At 36.7% G+C, this 21759-nt stretch overlaps 1 protein-coding gene across 3 annotated transcripts in view; it reads right to left on the bottom strand.

The window, feature by feature from the left end:
* CDK14 (cyclin dependent kinase 14) overlaps positions 1-21759 on the bottom strand; it is a 573947-nt gene that overhangs the window by 83226 nt on the left and 468962 nt on the right. For all 3 annotated transcript variants that reach the window (XR_009505030.1, XM_059933793.1, XM_059933794.1), the window contains 2 exons: positions 6103-6242; positions 500-643 (listed from right to left, as the gene is read on the bottom strand). Coding sequence is in view for 2 of the 3 variants with exons in the window: in XM_059933793.1 (XP_059789776.1) it covers positions 528-643; positions 6103-6242 (256 nt within the window). In the remaining variant the exon portion in view is untranslated. The remainder of the gene's footprint in view (positions 1-499; positions 644-6102; positions 6243-21759) is intronic.

The raw sequence follows: 21759 nt of genomic DNA, 5'->3' as shown, positions 1-21759 counted from the left end.
CCAAAGGAGGCAGCCACAGTTCAGTTACATACACAAACTTCTGGCAGGAATGTGAGTTTAGCGTTGCCAGAGCTGCTGATTTCTCGAGAAAAGCCGGAAACCCAGACTTGGTGTAAAATCTCATTTTAAAATGAGAGCAACCAAGGAAAAAAATTGTGTGGGCCACACGAAGCAGGTCTGTGGCTTAGATATCCTCCGAGGTTAACCATTTTCTAACCTCTGTGAAGGATGGGTGAGTAGTGAAATGATTTGCTTATGACTAAAATGGTTTGCTTATGACTACATAAATAAAGGACCATTTTGGTTAGACGCCAGCAAGTGCCTAAAAATACAGAAATGACTGACAGCACTCTGCCTCACTAGAATCTGTAATGAATGCCATAACAAACGTAAGAGATTCATAAGATACTTAGGAAAAAATAAGTCTGAAATATTTCATTTGCAAGATTGACTCAATGTCTTTTCACAATTACTTTCCAAGTAAAGTAGGTCATCTTACCTGTGCTCTCTCGAGAATGCTGTGCGCCTCAGTGCTTGCTATTTGATAGACTTTTGCCATAACTATTGTTTTTCCCAAAGGCCCGCATACTTTCTCCAGCTTCTGGCTGCAATCTTACATTTGGGACGGTAAAAATAGAAGACACTGTGGATAGAATGAAAAGTTTTCATTTACATATTTATAGGTGTATTTAGAGTCTTTTCTTTCAAAATTGGAGGCTGAGATGCAATGCTGGATGTCCAGCACATAAAACATCATGGTATGCGTTGGTCTTTGAAATGTCAAGTCGTCACAGCCACACACACACACACACACACACACACACACACACACACACAGATTTACACACACATATGACAGGATAGTCTGCCTTCCCCTCCACACCACAGCTCAGCTGATCTCTCGTATTTCTCTGATCTCGAACAATAAGCTTGAATTTGGAAACAACATATTTTGCCCTTTCTTTGTGCATTCTTTCATTCATTCTTTGAAGACATATTTATTGAGCCCCACACTGTTCTAGGTTTTCAGAATCCTGTAGTGTATCAATCGGAATGAAAAGAAACCCTGGTGTTTGTAGATTCCACTTAGGGGAGACAGATGATAAACACTCAGACAAATATATCAACTAGTTGTAAATGTTGTGAAGAATAATAAAGCAGGAAGAGAAACAGGAAGTGCCGGGGTGGAAGCAGGTCAGTGAAGGCTTCCCAGGTAAAGGTACCTCTGAGCAGAGACCCAAAAAGGTGAGAGGGCAAGTCATGCATGTATCTAGAGGAAGAGCAAGGATGAACTGAAGAAAGAAGAAACAGCAAAGCCTCTCTAAGGAGCAAGAGGAGGAGCAGGCAAAACAGTTAGACGGCTATTGTAAAAGTACAGGTGAAAGAAGACGGTGAGTGACGTGGGGCAGTGATGGCAGTGGAGAGGTGAGGATGATGGTCTATTGATCTATTTTGAAGGTAGCACCAACAGGGTCTACAGAAGAACTGGGTTTGGGTATGACAAAAGAAGAGGAGGCAAGGGTAACTTCCAACAACTGGAAGAATGACATTGCCATTTATTAACAAGGCGAAGACTACAAAATGAGCAAGTCTAGGGGAAAAGACAAGGAGTTCAGTTCTGGTAATATGAAGTTGGAAATGCCTACGAGATGTCCAAATGGAGATGTTAAGTAGTCAGCTGGTATATGCAAGTCTGGAGTCAGGGAAGATGGGACTGGAGATTGAAATTTGGAAGCTGTCAGTGTACACAGATGATATCTAAATCATGAGATTAAATGAGATCATCTAGGCTCTAGGGAGCGTATGCAGATAGGAAGATCTGAGGATTGAGCCCCAGGGCGCTCTAAGAGTGAGAGGTCTGGCAGATGAGAAACCTGCAAAGGAGTATGAAAAGGAATGTTTAGGGAGGCAAAAGGAAAATGTCCTGTCCTGGAATCCAAGTGAAGGAAATGTTACTACGAGGAGACAGTGGTCAATTGTGTTGAATTATGCTGATGGATCAAGATGAGGGCTGGGGAAAGACCAATGGATAGAGACTAAAACAAGCAGTTGTGGAATCTTGGGTATAAAAACTCGGCTCAAAAGGATTCAAGAGAGGATGGAAGTCTAGGAACTAGAGCAGCAAATATGTTTGAACAGGGTGTGTTTTCTTTTTAAAAAGATGGCATGGAGCTCCATTAATGGCATAATGTTGCTTTAGGATAATATATAGGACATATATAGGAATAAGTAAGAAACCCTACCAACATTAGAGCTGAAAGGTCCTTAGGGATCACTGTGTCTCTATATGAGAAATTGGGAACCCACAGAGACTAAGGCACTTCTCCAACGTTGCCCAGCTAGTTAACAGCGGAGCTGAAGCTGGAATCCAGGTGGTCTGATTCCCAGTTCAGTGCTCTTTACACTGCACCAATTTGTTGGCCTTCTTTTACTGCAGATCTGAGTTTTGTGGATTAGCAAATGAATGTAATAAAATCAAGGACTCTACGCTATGAAGTGTATTTTGTTCATTTACTTTGACAAGGGTGGTTCAGCTTCAATAATTTATGTAACTTGATAGTATACACAGGAGAATGCCCTTTGGTGTATTTGGGGAAAGTAATGAATTTCTTCTAAATCAGCCCTCCATTTACTTCCCTGCAATTAAATCTTTGTGAAGAAGTGGGGCAAGGCTGTTCGGGTTTTGGGATAGAGGGAGAATGACAGGGTGCCACTAGAATTAGCCAGCTTTAACCACCAGATCTCCAGGTAACTGTACCATAATTCTTGCTTGATGAATTTATAATTCCTGCTTCAGTGGCACACTAATACATTGCTTCTAAATTTTGGCATTTTGTAAACTGGTGAGGTTTTAAGGACTAGTACAATTAAGAAAGATATTATATTGTTATATGTTCTTCCAAAGCAAATAACAGTCTGGCATCAGCATACAACTTCATTTTTATAAGAATTCATGGAATGATTGCAGTGCTCTGTGTAACCAAGGTTCTAATAACACTTGATACTCTTCTCAAAAGGTCTGATATATTAAAGTAGGCCAAGAAGACTGGAGCCCACTTTGAACTTAACTTTTGTTACAATCTTCTCCTTTTAACCTGTGTTTGCTTTCCGCTTGCATAAGAGTTTTCCCTTTGCGGGCATTCTTTAAAAAAAAAAAAAATGCCATGACCCATCTTTAAGAATGTGACTGCTATGGACTTAATTGTGTCCCTCCAAAATTCATATGCTGAAGCCTTAGCCCCCCATGTGATAGTTTTTGGAGATAAGGCCTTTAGGTAGTATTTAGGGTTAGATGAAGTCATGAAGGTGAGGCCCTTAGGATGAGATTAGTGGCTTTATATGAAAAAAAAAAAGAGAGAGAGAGAAAGAGGGAGAGAGAGGTGTCACTGTTTCTCTCTCTCTGCCATGTGAAGATACAGGGAGGTGGCTGTCTCGTCAGGAAACTTGATTTTGCCAACACCTTGATCTTGGACTTCCCAGCCTTCAGAACTGTGAGAAGTAAATGTTTGTTGTTTAAGCCCCGGTCTAAGTTATTTTGTTATTGCATCCTGAATAGACTACATATTAATGTGAGGCTCCTAAAACTGATTAATAGAAACCATGACTTGGTTGATAAGACAATCCATTTATTGGTTCTGCAACACTTCTTTTCAGATGGATCTCTTTCCAAATCTCCTTGAAAAGGAAGCATACGAGGATACTGGCACTGCTGCTGCTGCTGCCATTTGCCAGGTGGTGAACTTTTACAAGACTCCACACTAATGTAAAATTTAATTTTAAGAATTTCAAGAACTTTTAAATATAGTCTGCAGAATATTAACCTAGGTAACAGAGTCACCAAAACCAGTCATTTCACTTAAAAGAACTAGTTCCCAAAGTCTCCAAAGCCTAGGAATTCTTTGTTTTGTAAACATGTTTACAAGGACTACCATGTTGTTCGAAATGGAAATGACTGTGGTATTTAATACCGGGATTGTCCTTTCTTGTGACTGGATTTATGCTTCATAATGATTATCTACTAGACACAGAAATAGCATTTCTGTAACTCAAAATTGTTACCGGAGGCATTTAGCAGAATCTTGCTTTAAAAATATAATGATTTTTCATCTTTATTCTCCCCCCTTCAAAAGGTTTCACTGCTCCTGATGTTTAACGTTATGCAAAGACGTGTTTCTGCCAATGAATATCGCCTTATGGTTATGCTTCTGCAAATAGCCTGCTGTGAGCTGATAAAGGGATTAATGCAGCCAAAATTCTTAATCTGTGAAATTACAAATTAAATTCTCATATTAAAAATACCACCCTGAGGTATTTTTTGTGGTTTTAATTCCCCTCTGGTGTTCTGCATACATTGTGCTTGTTAATGACAGGGACAAGGCTGTCTCCATTGGCAGCCTGCTGCCGAGTGATAATGTGTAGGCATTTACTTACTGATAGAAACTGGATTTAACCACTGGCTGATAAACTAAGTGCCAAGTGGGTAATAAGTCCATATTAACAGAAAAGTACTACTACAGAATTCAGAATTCATAGGCCATCAAAATCCTGGCTAAACTCAATCATCAAGTCAGATGGGATTGAGATGTCACCAAGGAGGAGTGATATCAAGTTGCAAGTTATACTGAATGGGAAAACAAACCATATGTTTGAGTTTGACAAGCAATAAACTAATGAGTCCACTGGCATCATTTTTTTTTTTCAGTATGGGAAGATGTGTTACCAATTCATTATTTTTCTACAGGGATTTCGTCTTTAATTTTTTTTTTTAATGGGGATAGCTGTAGTAATGGTCAGTGGGTAGACTTTCAGAAAGGAAGTAGGGCAGAATATGGGATAAATATGGGCTTGGAATATATGAAATACTGAAGAAGATTTCAAAGCATGGGGGAGTAGTGGATTAATATATCTATAGCTACTTTAGAGTAAAAAAAAAAGTAATTAGAATTAAATATGAGGTATCAGAAAAGATTTAGGGTAGGAATACCCAAGAGTTGTTACTTGGGACTTAGTTCCAAAATAAAAGGTTATTGTTGTCGAGGAGACTCCAATGCTATCATGGGGGGAAAAAAGTCTGAGAGAATAAAGAAAAAATTTTATGTATGTCTATGTTAAGTGATGTGTACACAAGGATTAAAAATGATATTATAATATCCATCCATATATGCAGTATATTAATTTTTAAGGCAAAAAGAAAACAGTATGAGGAGAAATATCTTTCACTGGCATTTGGAAAGAATGTATCACCATTGAACAAAAGTGTTCTTACTGCAATAGTGTTTTGCAAAATTTCACAAGAATTTTGTTTCACACTTTGGAAGAAAGATGAGATCCTCCCAGTCATAAATCCTCCCCCAAATATTTAAAATGTAATTGAAAAAGGCTGTGTAAATATGAACACTTTTGTAAAAACAAAACAAAAAAACCCACCCAGGAATGTGTTTTGTTTTAAGAGATCCAGAGATGAGCTCTGTATGAATACCAACAGCATCTGTAGTTAAAATGAATTACGTGTCTTCAGTTCTTACATGTCAATTCAGCGCATTAGCCAATTGCCAACTCTGTTCGTCAGCTCACTGCATAGCAGCCCTTTTTAAGGTTATTGTTACAACCAAGATTGTCTCTGAGAATCAAACAGAAATGAATCATTTCTACTCTGTGTACTGCAGCCAGCTAAAAAATACTATATGCATAAGGCACTAAATATGTAAATCATATTTTCCTTTTCCTTTATGACTGCTCAGATCATTTTTTTGGACACACACATAATCAAATACAAAGACATGCAGCTGCTGACTGCAGAGCAGAGATAGCAAAAAAGGAATCCATTTTCTTCCTGTATCTGGTAAGCTAGCAATTGAATGGCAGGATTCCACTAAATATATACACACACTACCCCCCTCCCCCCATTCTCTCTCTCTCTCTCTCTCTCTCTACACACACACACACACACACACACAGGTGTACAGACAATGCATATACAAACATACATAATATTAGAGAGATGCACATATAAACATGTGAACCTCTCTACATGTGTGTTACACATAGATGCTAAAATCATGTCCCTGCTTCGATTGGATGTTTCGAATTTGTCATACTCACTATCAGTCAGTTCCCATAGCCGTGGGGGCAGGTCACTAAAATACTCGTGGCTCAAGGCGGCCTGTGCTGATAGTCTGTTCTTTGGGGAACACTGTAGGAGTTTGGAGGCCAGATCCTCTGCATGATTCACATAGCTGAGCCTGAAAACAAAAGCAAAAAAGAGAGAAATCAGAAGAAACAAGAAAATCCCCTAAGTAAGACATAAGGCTCACTTAATTTTTCAGTATTTATTTATTCCTGGCCAAGAAAACAAGTTAAATTGCCTGCTGAAAATAAAAAGAAGCAGAATTCACATTAGTTCCTAGAGTATCCGTTACTGTAAACCAGCTTTTACTCTCGCTTTCCTCATTGATGTAACATATTTTACTATAAGCAAAGGATTGATATTTTCAGGATAGAATTAGGTTCCAAGGTAGAAAATTTCAGAAGATAATTTATCAAATAGTTGCCAGAATTTGTTCATAGAATATAGGTACTGCATACACATCTGGATACATTTACAGGAAAATTAATACAAAATAACCAGGAGAATTAAAATAAATCTACTATTAAATTCTCTAGTTACTGAAGTTACTTTTTCCTTTAAGAATTTACATTTTCTTACATTGAACAAAAAATTATTGGAATAAGTACCCTTTCAAATATTAACAATCATAATATTAACATGCAGGTTAACAAAGGGGATAGGCTTAGACCATATGGGACTGAATCAATTCAAGATGACCTTTAAAACGACAGTAGAGAGAAAATATGTGTCTCAAGATTACCAAAAAAGCAGGAGTAAAATCTTCCATGTGGTACTACTTTCAAATGGGTAGCAGACCACACTGTTCAGCCCAGCCTTGTTTTCCATGGAATCTCTATTTCACTGCTCAGAGCAATCAAACCCAAAGAGTTAACATAAAAATGATAATTAAAGTCTTCCTAATAATGATTATCATTTATGAGTAGGTGAACATGTGTCAAGCGCTCTCCTAGGCGCTTTTCACACACTCTCCTATTTACTATTCGGACAAGATAACTCTGTTTCCGTCTAACAGCAGGGGGAGCTAAGTGGAAGTCAGAGAAGGTAATGGTTTGCTCAATTAGCAGGTTGAGTAGATTCAAACCCACCCAGAACTAGTTGACTCTTAAAGTGGTTTTGCATGTGCCAAGCTCTCAGATCATTCTTAAAGGCTTTTACCCACAGATTCCTGAGTTTCTACAAGATGAAGTAAGTACAGTGACTCTTAAGCAGCCAGAAGAATGTGAAGAAAAGTTGCACCTGCTAGCGGGTATTCTTTCAAAAGCCTTGAAGCTACAAAACAAGCCATTAGCCAGTAAACATCTTTCCTCGTGACCAACAATTCTCCCCCTTCCCCTCCTCAAGCAGCTCTTTAGCATTGATTTAAAATTGTTATGGTGTAGGGGGAGGGGGAGGGGGATGGATTGGGAGTGAGGAAGAGGAAGTAGGTCATGAATTTGGGCAGAGGAAGAAAAAGGGAGAAGAGCAAAGAAAAATATTACTCCAAAGATCCAATCTAAGAGAACTTCTCTCTAAATCTTCATAGGTGAAGGTCTCACTGACGGGTTCAGTGTTTGGCTGCTGTAATGGCTGTTTTTAAAAAAAACTGATCAGTATCTTGGTTTTAAATGTCTCTACCTGGCAAAGAGAAATTTGTTTACAGGAAAAGGAGGCATTCTTAAAATTCTGTGTTTTTTTTTCTTCTTTCTTTCTTTTAATAGGGTCCAGGGCCATCCAAATTATTCCTTCCTCTTCCTAAGACTCTTTTGCTATTAAAATTTTTTCATTAATATGTTTCTAAATATCAAATGCAAAGTTTGAGATAGGTAGACTTCATGGTAAAAACTGCACTTATATTGAACGTACAGTTTGTATGTAACCATGGTGAACAACACATTGGTATCTATTTTATACAGCTTTGATAAAACACAACGACAGTGCCAGACTGAGACTAGATCTGAGTTTTAGGCCTGACTCTGTTAAAGAGTGATGAACCACATTATGTCTGCAGTCCTTCCAGCTCCAACAAGCCATAAATCATCCTTGAAGCACGGTTTCACTATCTTGAAGAATTATAAATATTTAAAGTTGTATCTGATTTTGCAATCGATTGTTGATCACATTTAGATTTAACGCATATAGACCTAAATATAAGGAATTAACCAAGAAGACATTTCCCCTCCCCCAAACTGACTAAACTTGTTAATAAAGTCAATAAAATAATCAAATGCTTATTTGTGCTATCTGGTTTATACATAAACATCTGAATTATCACATAAAATTTTAATTTAGAAAGTTTGCTATATCCTCACTTGTATTTCAAGAACCACTTTTATTCCAACTCTCCACATGCATTTTCAACATCAGAATCTTCATCATTACCAGAACCACTTTTTGAGTCCATCTAAGTGGCCTGAGATATGATACTTCTGAGAAACCTTATTTGGAAGTTTTATCCCAAGCCATAAGTTCACCTTATCAGAATGTTAGAATGATTGTGGTTGTTTTCAGTCTCCCATTGTGATGGTAGATTTTAAAATCTTTCCTTGCCAATTCCGCCAAGTTTTGTTTTATATATTGTAAAGCTGGGTAATTAAATGCTTAACAGTCTAGAGCTGTTATCTTTTCCTGGTAAATTCAGTCTTTAATCTTTCCGTGGTGAACTTCTTTATCTTTAATAAAGCTTTCTGGGTTAAAGTTCTTTTTTTTCTTATTAATTTAATGACCTCAGCTTTCTTTTGCTTAGTATTTGCCTGGCATACCTTTTGTCACTGTCTTTTAATATTTCATATCCATAATTTTAAGGTGTCTCTCATAAATATTTCATAGCTGGGTTTAAGGTTTATCCAATTAAACAATCCTTGTCTTCTAAGGAGAAAATTTAATCCATTTATATGTCATGATTACTGATATACTAATATTTGGAATTACTGCTACCATTTTAATCTTGCATCCTATTCTGTCCTGCCTTATCTTTTTCCTCTTTCCCTGCCCTCTTTTGGATTGACTTTTAAAATTCAATATTTTCTATCTTCTATTTTAGAAATTATACATTCTATTTCCATGTGTTTACTAGTTACTCTTTTTTTTTTCTTTCTTTTCTTTTTCTTTTTGTATTTCAATATTTATTTTGATGTTTAAACTCTAGCACTAGGTTTTTACAAGCTGGTGTACAGTGATAAATTATTTCTCCCAAAGAACTATAATCATACAATTCAGATAGTATAAATATATGATTGAACAAACATCAACATACAGCACCATTTATCAATTACATAATAAGACAAATTATCAAGTATACAAATATTAAGTTATACACTTCAACAGGAATATAAAATATCAGATGTCTGCTCAATTTGTCAGCAGAAACAAATTTCTCTTTTTGTAAGACAGATTGGGAGAGAAGCAAAAAATTCACACTTCTAACAACAATAGTCAGCAAACAACTTCCAATAAAAACTGGAGAAAATTAAAGGATTTTCAGAAATTTTGATTCAGAATTATTTAAGCTACAACAACAAATCATGTCTACAATTAAAAAATACTGACTAAACTAAAGGGCATATTCCATATGTCCAACATGAGACAAACACAATGTTTTGCCAAAAATACTTAATGCTCACTCCCACTCTTTTTTCAGGCCTTCTCTTTTAAGTTGCACCCTAAAGTGCAAACATTAAATTAATTTTAAGACACTTTTGTCTGGCGACATTAAAGATATGTGCTTCTGTACAATGTGGACTTTCCATGAACTTTACAACCAGAGATTTGTGATTTTCAAAATGGAGGTTTTCATAACAGCATGAAATGAGATTTATAGAAAGACATTAAGAAAAAATCATCATAAGACTTGGTCAAAAGCCAACAAAATCTGTGGTTACACAAATCTGATGTATACTGTTTTAAATATGGGAGATACAGACATAAAGTAGCAGGCAAGTAGCCATATAGGCCCTACTATCAATGTTTGAAATGACTGAGGGGACAAACCACAGAGGATAGTTCCTGGGATTTTAATTCTGCATGATATTAAAAACATACAAGCATTGTGCTGGCTATTTCGGCACCCAGTCTCTTTAAATTTTTTATATAATGATAAGATTCTGGAATGGGAATAGATTTGAAGAAGACTTATAACCCAATACTGCATGGTTTCAGGAAAGGTCAATTGATCAAAGTGATAAGCATGTTTTAAATGCTGAACAGCAAGAATCTTTTGCTGAGTTTCCAAACAGGCTGATCATAATACAAACACAGAGGCTGCAATTCTGCTAAGCTTGAGGCCTGATAAAACTGCTGATCAATGCTCCTATGAAAGCTTCATTAGACTTATCATTCACCAAGTCTACATGTTGGCTAATATACACAATAAATTGGGTCCTGTCTAAAGTTCTATTTCCAAGGAACTTAAGACATCAGGTAGCCCAGTTTTATTGACTTCAACAGTATCTCTATGGCTACTGGTATCTATGAAGTGCAGCAGCATTTTAGGACAATATTTCTCCATATACAAAACTTGCTGGCTTTCAAAATCTCCACTCCACTTTTGCCTCATGAACTTCACTGCATATTCATATTTCATTCCATTTTCAATTAATGCTAAGACAACAAGCGTTAGAACTCTCCCAAGACCTGCAACATGCTGACAGTTTTTCAGGAAACTTCATTTTTTACAAGACGTAACCAGTCATTCACAGTCTGGTTGGAAGACAGTGCATCACCGTCCCTTGGCCAGCCCAGAACCTGATGCCTTTTCTCCACAAAAGCAGTGTTGTAAGTTGCTTCACATATTTTTACCCTTGTGGTAACGTCCCACTTTTTAAGTTCCTCTATCAATTTGTTAAAGTCACACTGGTTGGACTGTCCTGTGTATGACTTCACAAAAGTTGGTCAATTCATTTGAGCCATATTAATTTAGGTTAAAAAAAAACACTCAATAGGATTATAAAAAAATAAAATTTTTTGTATATAGAACACAGAAGTGATGTAAAGGATGATGTAAGGAAACTGAAGTCTACTACAATACACTACATTTGAAATTCTCAGTGCTTTGCATATGAGGTTGGGATTAATGGGACGTGAAATGATCCTCCTGGCAAGCCTCAGCAAATCTGAAATCCAATAATGAGGCAACAGAAAGGAAGTTCCCCCAGGTTTAGCCCACCTAGGTCAGAACTCTTGTAATATGCTTTCCTGGTTTTAATTCAATCCTCCTGTGTCCTAGCTAAGCCCTCTGATGGACCTTCTTGGTGAAACAGTAATGAATTTGTATAGTTTACTTGTCTGTTTAGAGGTCATGCTGTGTTCCTGGCAATAACTTCCACTGCCCTCCAGAAACTTAATAAATATAAGACCAAGAACACCACACAACTGCCCAAGCTACAGCCAGTGGAGTTGTCTTTGGGGGTAAGTTGGTTTAGTGTTTTTAATACCATCAAGGATATCTGAAGAAACTTCCACACTTTGAATATACCTTCACCCTTAGTTCTCCAAGTGTATGGCTCCTTAACTTTTTAACTATTTAAAGTTCAAAGTTACACTTTCTCTTTACCCTCCCGCCAAACAATAAAAAAACACAGGAACACTTGAATTCTGATGACACTAGTCCTATCATGTTATACTGTCTAATATTTTATTTCTACTTTCTACATAAGGACATGCATCAAACACTGTTTTGGTTATTATTATTTAGATTTACCCATGTTTATCATTTATTTAATCACCTTTCTTTTCATGTTTCAGACATTCCTTCCCAGATAACTTTTTTTGTATCTGGAATACAAACTTCAGAAGTTCTTTCTATGAGTAAAGAGCTTGGTGGCAAATTCCCTCAGTTTTGTTTTCATACAGGGTAATAGTCAGCTGGAGAAATAATTTTAGGTTCAAAGCATTTTCCTTTAACTCAGAAGATATCATTACCCAGGCTTTTCTTGTTGCCTGTTAGCTATTCTCTTCCACCTCAGAGTTCTGCGGTTTGCGAGGTATGGGGTTCTTTTGATTTAACCTGCTTGGTATTCATAGTGTTTCCTGAATTTGAGGTTTCATGTCTTTCATCAATTCTGGAAGAAGATCTCAGCCATTACTTCCCGAATATTGCCTTTGCTCAGTTCTCTCTCTTCTCTCGTTTTGTAACTCCAATGTAATACCATCTTATTAAATTTTCCATGTCTTCACTTGTTCTTTCATATTTTCCATCTGTTAGTCTCTCTGTTCTCCATTCTGAGTAATTACTTCAGAGCCATCTTCCAGCTCAACTAACTCTCTCATCAGGTGCATCTAATATGCTGTTTTCCTTATTCATTTTGTTCTCATCAGTTCTTTTTAAATCTCTGACAAATTTTCACTTCAACTTTAATGGTTTCCTGTTCAAGTTTTTAATTTGATCTTTTATTTCTTTACAATATTTTAAATATAGTTTTGTTCTATGTCTGATAATTCCCAATAGCTGAAGTTCTGAGTGAGGTGGAGGAGTCCAGTTTTGTTGCTTTTGCTACTGACCCTCACTCACAATGACTTTTTCACATTTTATAATTCTGGATTTTGGGCTCATGCTTGGCTTTGATAATCTGTGGGAGTCCTGAAGCACCTGGGTTGAGAATATGTTTCTCTATAGGGATTTTCTTTTGCTTCTGCTAGGAGCCCTGGAGCTCTCTCAACACCTAGGTACTCCAAGTTCTTTCTGTTGGCTTCTGAGACCCAGTGAGTTATGTAAATTTAAACCTAAGCTTGTAGAATTCTCAGCGGAGTCTTTTTCATCCCCATTCAGAGCCAAGGGCAACACAAAGAGTTGTCCTTGCAGTCTCTCTTTGCTGGAAGCAGATTTTTTTTTTTTAGCCAGCCCATTACTGGCTGAAGTGCTTTGAGGGTCTTGACTCTCTATGGGGAATCTCAACTCCTATGCCTTCCTAACTTTCTCAGGCTCAAAGCCTTGTTTCCCGACCCTCAAGTGGCTCCACGTTCCTGTTTTAGCAATACCTCAAGGGCAGCTGCAACTTTAGCACTTACTTATCATTCTGTTTTTTTCATTCTTGGCCCCTGGAGATTTCAGTTAATTTCTTCTTGGTTCAGCTATGCATATGCATTTGAACGGATGTGCTTGTATTTTATCCAAAATTTTAGGTGATTTTTAGCGGTAGCAGAAGAGACTGTTTTTCCCCCTACAGATAAATATTTATAATCTCTATAATCTAATTAGTTACTATAAAATCATCCACACTTACAGTTTTTAGGTCTTTCTCCCTGGAATAGCACTAAATTGGTGTTGTTGTCTTGCCTCTTTTTTTTAAAACTAATTCTTTTAGGTTACCTGTATTAAGCCCCCAAAACTAGCTAACTGAAGTTATTTCAGGCTAATGTTCCTTCCTTCACCACTCAACTTTACAGATGACTCTCAAATGCATTATCCTAAGTGAAAGAAGCCAAAGGCTACACACTATATACTTTCATTTAGATGACATTCTGAAAAAGGCAAAATTATAGAAACAGAAAAGTGATCAGTGATTGTTTGAGGCTGGGGGCGGGAGAGGTTAAGAAAGGGGTCCAGAGAATTTTTTCAAATGGCTTTACATCTTGATCAAGAGGGATGGAGATCAGGCCATCTAGAGATGTGAAAGGGCAGGGGGACCGGTCAAGGAAACTCAGCACAGGGAGCAGTTTGGAGAGATGGGGTGTTGCAGGTCTTTCACAAGGAACATTCAGACATCAGGGGTGGAGGCTGGCCCTCTGTGAGTGACTGTCACTGGGACTTCTGTGTCCCAGGGGAGCCTCAAGGGATGTCCCAGCAAATGAGGAGATGCAACTGCTAATGGTGAGGCCCTCCTATAGATTTCAGTGCTGGATGCCAGGTCACCGAGTGGGGGTCGGCCTCAGGCGGTCAGAACTGTGCCTGTCAGCTCACAGGGTGAGCTCAGCCAGCTCTACATTCCTGGAGGGTCACATAAACGGGGAAGGGTATGTGGGACAGAAACTGTCATGTTCATTCCATATTCATTGTTTTTAAAAGGTGTTGCTTGTTGTTTGTGGAAACTCCCTGGGAAAAACCTTAAGGAATTTTCAAATTATAAATCTGTATGAAAATGAAGAGAAACAATCTCTACTGAATTCAGAGTATGTTTGTGGAGAGAATCTTATGAGTAACTTTCAAACAAAGGCTTTTAATACAGTTGAAAATAATAGTATTCTGCTATTCTAATCGTAACAAATTTCATCATTTTCCTAGTCCTTATCTATGCAACACACACACATACACACACACACACATACACTTTACCTGAGTTTTCTTTTAAAAAATATGAAAGAATGTAACATGAATAGCAAAAAACAGCTTTAGACCATGACTATAGAGCAGGATATTTTCTTCATTCCTTGTGCAGGTCAGATTTTTGCACCTCAGAAGTGAGGAAGATGGAACAGATGGTCATTAAGGGTTGTCTAGCTCTAGACATTACATGTCCTCTGACCTAGGAAGAACCTGAATTGGAGGCAGGGAGGGTGAGCAGAGCCATACTGGCCTGCCGTCGCTCACCCACCCCAGCTCCCCTCTCTGCCATCAAGGCAGTGATCCAACAGTGCCTCTCACTTCTCTTCACTCAACCTGTCAACTAACTGCTTTGAAAGCTCACCTAAGTTTCTAAGCCATCTTGAAAATAAAGAGCAAAGCAAATCCAAAGTCTTTTGCCACACTAAGGAAGACTGTCAACGTTGGGTAGAGAAAACTGAAAGTAGAGGATGAAAATGATGGCGTGAGAAAGAGGAAGAACTGGGCAATGGCAAGGCGAAAGGGCATTTCCTATGAGGCACGGTTCCTGGTACAGAGTGGGGACATGGCATTTGTTGAATGACTGAGTTTTTGATGGAGAACTGACTATATTAATTTTTATACTTACAAGAGGTTTTACTTTACCTGAGACATATGAATTTAAAGGTAAACAATCATTTTGGGGTAAAAACATCTTAAAAGTCAAATTCTGGTCCCTAAGGAACATCTTCAAAGTATACATGCCTCAGAGGATGACTTTTTTTTTTGAAGTGGGAAGGAAATTCATCCTTGTCTTTTTAAAGTTACTTTATAAACTGGGACTGCAAGGATTTTTGTTTGTTTTTTCACGTTGTAGTGCCAAAAGACTCCCTCTAAAACTGATGATACATCTGCTTGTAGAACAACTAAAACAAGTTACATTTTGTTCCCAAGAGTTGACTTCTAAATATGTCTATAAAAATCTTCGCTGGGATTTATTAACATTTTAGCTCATGAAAGCTTCACATAAAGAGTAGAGGTGTAGCAGGTACAATTTATTTATTAAAACATTCAATGGAGATACTGACTTCCATATAAAGGCTTAAAAGGAAATTAAAAAAAAGAACAAAACGTTCTAGAATATTCCTCACTTGCAATTTATGATGGGAAAGAACAACATACACTGTGGGCCTATGTCTGAAGCGTAAGAGTGTGCTTTGTCTCACAGAGTTGGAAATAGAGCGACCTGGAGTGAATGATGGGGAAGGTCTCTATATGTATGCTTTACTCACTGTCACACTCATCACAGAGCAAAGCCAAACGGACTGGGTCCTTTTATTTGACAGTGCACATCTTGTCTCTGTGCCAAAGATACCAACATGGGCACTGGCCACTGGATTAGACAACAACTGATCTCTTGAAAATGATATGTGAAGAAGTCCACCCACCAATAAAAACAAGTCTGACTGTTTCCTCAACTGTACTGACTAGAATTGTCAGATACAGCACTCTTTTGTATATATATATGAAAAGCTAAATGTGCATTTAATCACCTTCTTGTCAAAGTTCTGACCTAGAGGGAAGACTGCGGTCATAAAACCACTCTGATTTTTCAAAAGGTGACTTATATTTTAAAAACAGTCTTGAATTTATTCATTTTGCAAAGAGGGGCCAGTAATTGCTCAAGCAGAAGATGAAGGGAATCCCTGACACTGGAATAAACTCTTGGGGAAAATGAAGATTAATATAAGGAAAGATTTAGGTCTGTGCAGTGAATCTCAAGTCCAGGAGCTGGGCTGTGCAATGAAATGAGAGGCAAGACTCTTGGGTATGTTAATAATGAAGACAGAGTTGTTTTACACTGAGACTATCTTTGTCAATACACTGCTGTTAAAAAAAAATAATAATAATGAGAGTCCTCCCCTCAAGGTAAACAGGTAACATTTTTATATTAGCTTCCATAAATAGGTTGTGTTTTGTTGTGCATAGAAAAATTGTTCAGTTCTCATTCATTTACTCTAGCTAAACTGTTTAATGACACAATCTCCCTGTAAGACACTCATTCCCATAATGGTCAGCTTACTTGACTGTTAAAATGCTATATGATAGTGCTACTTGTAGAGTGCTCTACAGTCTGCAAAGTGTTTTCACACATATTATTTTATTTGATCCAGATAATCAAAGGGCCATACTTACAAAATGGAACGTATGCAAATTTCTGACTCTTTAGTGCCCATTACATGTCATGCCAAAGATTTACTGTATGTATATATGTGTACATACATATACATATAGATTATACACACACACACACACACACACACACACAAAGCTGTATGTTACTCAGTTTGTAAAGGGATTATTGGATTACTTTAAAGTTTTTTTTTAAAGATACCTTACATGTTTCTGTATTTCTCTCTCTTCCTTTAATTCTGAACTCTATTGCTATAGAGACTATTCTTTCTATATTCTTTTTAACACCTCCAGGGCCCTACATTAAATAAAGACAACAGGGAGAGTCCAGCCTTAATGTGAACAAGATGAATAATCCCCAAAGCCAGTCATACTAATCTGCACTGCTGGGTCTTTCCTTCAGATCTAACCCTTACTCAACACATAGTTGCCCTTGCAGAAAACTCTATCTGGTGGAAAAGTACAGAAAGTGCTGTAGAGCCCTCAGCAGGGTGTGAATGAATTGAGCTTTTGAAAACGCTAGCACTGACACTCTTAGGAGTATTATACACTGCCAAAAGGTGAGTAGAAAAAGGAAAACACTAAATTCTTGCTTTGGATTTCAGAGCTTAGCTAGATAATATTTACCCCAAATTTCCTAGCTTTGGTTTTATTTATTATAATTTTCTACCCTCCCCTCAAAAAAGAGATGTCTTTGAATGTTTAAGTTCAGTCTGAAATCAAATAAAGAGTGGTCTGGCTTTTAAAAAATTGGCTAACTTATGTAATTATACTAGCCTTTTCCATGTGCTAATACGGAGCTATAGATTTTCATATTTACGTCTCATAAATCTATAGATGCAGATATTATCATAAAATATTCACAAAGAAAAGCTAATATAAGTGAACTTCTTGTTATATTCTTTTCAACAAAAGCCCTGTATATTTAAACTTATTTTTACTTTCCACAAAGGTAGATCATGCTTGCATGCAACTTGCTTATAGGAAAGAAACAGTTAACTGGTTCAGTACATTGTTTTTGCAGAGACTCCACTTTAATCTCCTTTTCAATTCTTCTCCAGTACCTAGTAGCAGTAACTTTTTTGAGTTGTAAAATTGTGTTTTTTTAGTAGCTTATATAAATCTAATCACTTATAATTCTACACAACTATATAATATAATTTTTAAAAATTTCTCTAAGATTTGTTACAGGCTGCCAATCACTGACATTTTTCATATATAGGAATAGCACAAACCTATCAGGTATTATACCTATATTTTGGAAAAGGTTCCTAGATTTTGTTGACTAGTGATCATATGATTCTATATTTTTGCTTAGTATTTTACTTTAATAATGTGGTTAATAGCAGAAGAGGCACAAATAATTACTTTTCAATCCTCTGACTGAAGGACATGGTAAAAAATGATGTATCTTATTTCAGTAAAATAAATAAAATACAGTAATAATAATTAATCCTTGTAATCAGAAGGATAAAACTTACAGAATATTTAAACAAAATCAGTGTATAACATCTTCAAAACCCAAAGGATGTGCATTCAACAGAATTGATTTCCAACTTCCCAGTTATTTTGTTAACCGTTATATCTAATCATAAACACTAGACCTTCATAACGACATGACCTTCCCCCATATGGAATTCCATTGTTAACTGAAGGACGTCAACAACTCAAACTTTCTGACTTCTGGATACAGATCAGGATAAAATTAGTAGCCCTCTCCTCCACAGGACTGCTGTAAAGACTGATCTTTTCTTACCATAAGTTGTTTAAATCAATTAAAAGGATCATATAATTTCACCTATTTCACAAGTTTTCAAAACATTTTTAGTAAATCAAGAGTGAAGCAAAGTAAATTGTTAATGAGTTTTCTACCCTTGTGATGTTTTTGATATTTATGTTATTTAGAGAATAGCGATTATCCAATTTTCCTGAATTCAAAGTGGTTGATTATAGCACTGCTTCATCTGAAAAAGACAACTCTCATTTTTAGATGATAAAAGATTGTGTCAAGAGTTTAAATTCAAATCGTCATCTATCAAAAAAGAAATCAATCCACATTAAAGTTTAGCAATGGCTTATATTTTTACATTTAAGATGGATCAGTTATAAATATTTAGTCCAATATGAAAAACATTTTCACTCTAAAAGACTCCTGCAAAGTAGTTTACCTTACTGGTGCATCAATATTAGGGTGACTTGAGTTAATGGAAAATGGTAACTTCACAGTCTTTCATGCCTCTGAAACCCTATAGAAGTTACAAATCTCATCAACAGAGGCCAGTTTTGGAAGGTGATATCTGCTTCACCATAATGGAACGGTGTGTCCTTTGACTGTAAACAATGCTAAAAATAGCTCCTGAAAGGTATCATTTTGTGTGATGTTATTTCACCGAAAGAGAAGAAAAAATATTCTTTAATCCTGAACAAAACCTCTTCAAAGTTTACCTCTTCAAAACCTCTCAATAAACCTTTCACTGAGAACTGAAAATATAACTTAGTAATGCAATAAATGCCCTAACAAATATATCAGATTTTTCACTTAATGCTTTTTACAGGCTTAAACCAAATGGACTAAAAGGAAATCACCTTTTACAGTCCGACTCCTACAGGAAGAATGCCTTGCTGTTATGCTTTTTAAAGAAGGCATGGTGAATTTATATCAACTTCGGCAAATCTTGAGGCATGATAAAAGGAAGAAAAATACCAGCGCAGTTAACATTCCACAGAACTCTTTCTTCACATGTTCATTTCCTTAGAGACTGGACATGATCCAAGATAACAAGAAAAATGTAAAAAGGAAAGTTTATTTTTTAAGGCAAACAACATACAGTTTAGCATCCTGAGCTGAAATAGAAGAGAGAATGTTTCCTTACCCCTTAAAAAAAATAAATAAATAAAAGAATTGTTGTCTTGTAGGTTAAAGATATTAGATGGTTAGGATTGGAGAAAATCACCAAAACCAGTTCTCCCATTTAAATAAATATGAAAGAAAATTCAGTTAGATCAGAGCTTATGGGTTATTAAAGTTTGGTTCTGGGCAAATGAAAAATATATTTTCTGTGGACTATCATTTCAGCTTCTTTATCTTATGACATTGCATCTGGAATTTGAAAATATATGATTTCATTATGATACAAGAAGAACTGGCCTGTGTGTTTATGCGTAAAACAAGACTTGGATTAAGACTGAAGAGTTGGGTGTCCTCTACAAGGGCCTGATGATCTTTAGGAAGAAAAGTCAAATAGCTTTTAATACTTACTGCTCCTATAAAGGAGCCTCCTATCTTCCCCGTCACAGACTTTCTTGTAGGCCGCACACTGAACCAACTACCTGTTGAACTATCTGATTTCCCTTGATTATCACAAAGGACATGATCAGCCAGCAAATGACACCCTTGTTCTAAATACTATGAGAAGGTATACTAAGGAGATGAAGCATCTATTGAGGATTTACTATGTGCTAGAGACTTTTCACAAGTCGTCCCCCTTATTCTGCATCCCCAGTTATGAGATGAACATCATTATCCCTCCTTATAGATGAGGGAACTGAGGCTCAGAGAGGAGAAGCCATACAGCCAGAGTCACACAGCAAATGAGGGTAGAGCATGTTATGTGCTTCAAATGAAGATGCTCTCGTCTCTCTATCATCCTTCTTAAAGCTTTGTTTATATCTTTTTTTTTCTCATTATAAAAGTAAGACATGATCATTCTAAAGAACTTAGAAACATATAAGAGAAATCCTGAAACATATAAGAGAAAATAAAAACATCTCATAAGTCTATAATTCAGATAAATGATTTTTTTATCAACTCGATGTTTACTTCTATGTGTATAGGTCTGAGCAAACACATCATTTTATTTCTTTGTAATTTTTATCACGGCGTACATTTTTTCCACATAAAATTTCCTTTCAAAACCTGCATTTAAAAAGCTCTCTTTAAATTCCTAAAAGTCAAACTTAAGCCCATATTGAGGTCATATTAGTTTCTGGGGGTCAGGAATCCTGAAACAGCTGAACTGGGTAGTTCTGGCTCAAGGTCTCTCACAGGGTTGCAGTCAAGGTGACGTCCAGGGCTACAGTCATTTGAAACTTGACTGGGCCTGGTGAATCCACTCCCAGGTGGCTCACTCACATGGCTGTTGGCAGGAGGCCTTAGTTCCTCACCATGGGGGCCTCTCCCAGATGGAGGAACTATTCGCATGACATGGCAGCTAGCTTCTCCAGAGTCAGTGAACCAAGAAAGAGAGAGGGAGACAGCTAAGATGGGAACCTCAATCTTTTAGAACCTAACCTTGGAAATAATGTGCCATCATTTCTGCCATATACTACTGGTCACCAAGACCAATCCTAGTAGAATGTGGGAGGGACTACCCAAGGGTGTGAAGACCAGAAGACAGGGACCACTGGGGGGCCATCTTGGAGGCTGCTAAACCATAATGATGATTATAGAAGAGATCTGGGGTTTTTTTTAAACTGTGGTAAAATATATGTAACCTAAAATTTGCCATTTTAAGCATTTTCAAGTGTACAATTCAGTGGCATTAATTGCATTCACAATATTGTTCAACCATCACCAATATCCATTTCAAAATCCTTTCATAACCCCAAAAAGAATCTCTATACTAATTTAGCAACATATTTTTATTAAAATAATGTGACAATAATACTAAAGATAATTTTTGTAAAGTAGAAAAACAATCACCCAAAATTCTGTTACCCTAACACAACTATTTTTATCTCTTATATTACATTTCAATCACAGTTCACAATTTTATAGTTAATATGCTAGTATGCATAAAATTTTTTATTCTGCTGTTTTCAGAGAACATATGAAGCATTCCCTATGTTTTCAAAGTCTTCATAATACCGTCCTAACATTGTTGTGTAATATTCCACTGGGGTTCATGAACCATGATATACTAAATATTTCCCCATTCCCTTAATCTTGGTTAAGTTGGTACCAAGTCTTTTTTAATAATTTAATATACAACACAGTAATAAGCATCTTTGGGCAACTAGGTTTTTACTCCATTGATTTGTTTTCTTGGGAGAAACACTAAAGAGTCAGATTACTAGGGCATAAACTTAATTCCCCAGGCTTCCTATCGGAAGTAATATCACAACTGTAGCCTACAAGGCCTTTCCTCACCCCCTTTGCCTCCAGTCTCCAATCTCATCTCCTCTCACTCTCCTTACACTCACTACACTCTTACCACCTTCATTC

The sequence above is a fragment of the Balaenoptera ricei genome, chromosome 9 (assembly GCF_028023285.1).
Source record: "Balaenoptera ricei isolate mBalRic1 chromosome 9, mBalRic1.hap2, whole genome shotgun sequence".
NCBI classification, from domain to species: domain Eukaryota; kingdom Metazoa; phylum Chordata; class Mammalia; order Artiodactyla; family Balaenopteridae; genus Balaenoptera; species Balaenoptera ricei.
The sequence above is the reverse complement of the archived record's forward strand: the minus strand, read 5'-3'. Positions and strand labels throughout refer to the sequence as shown.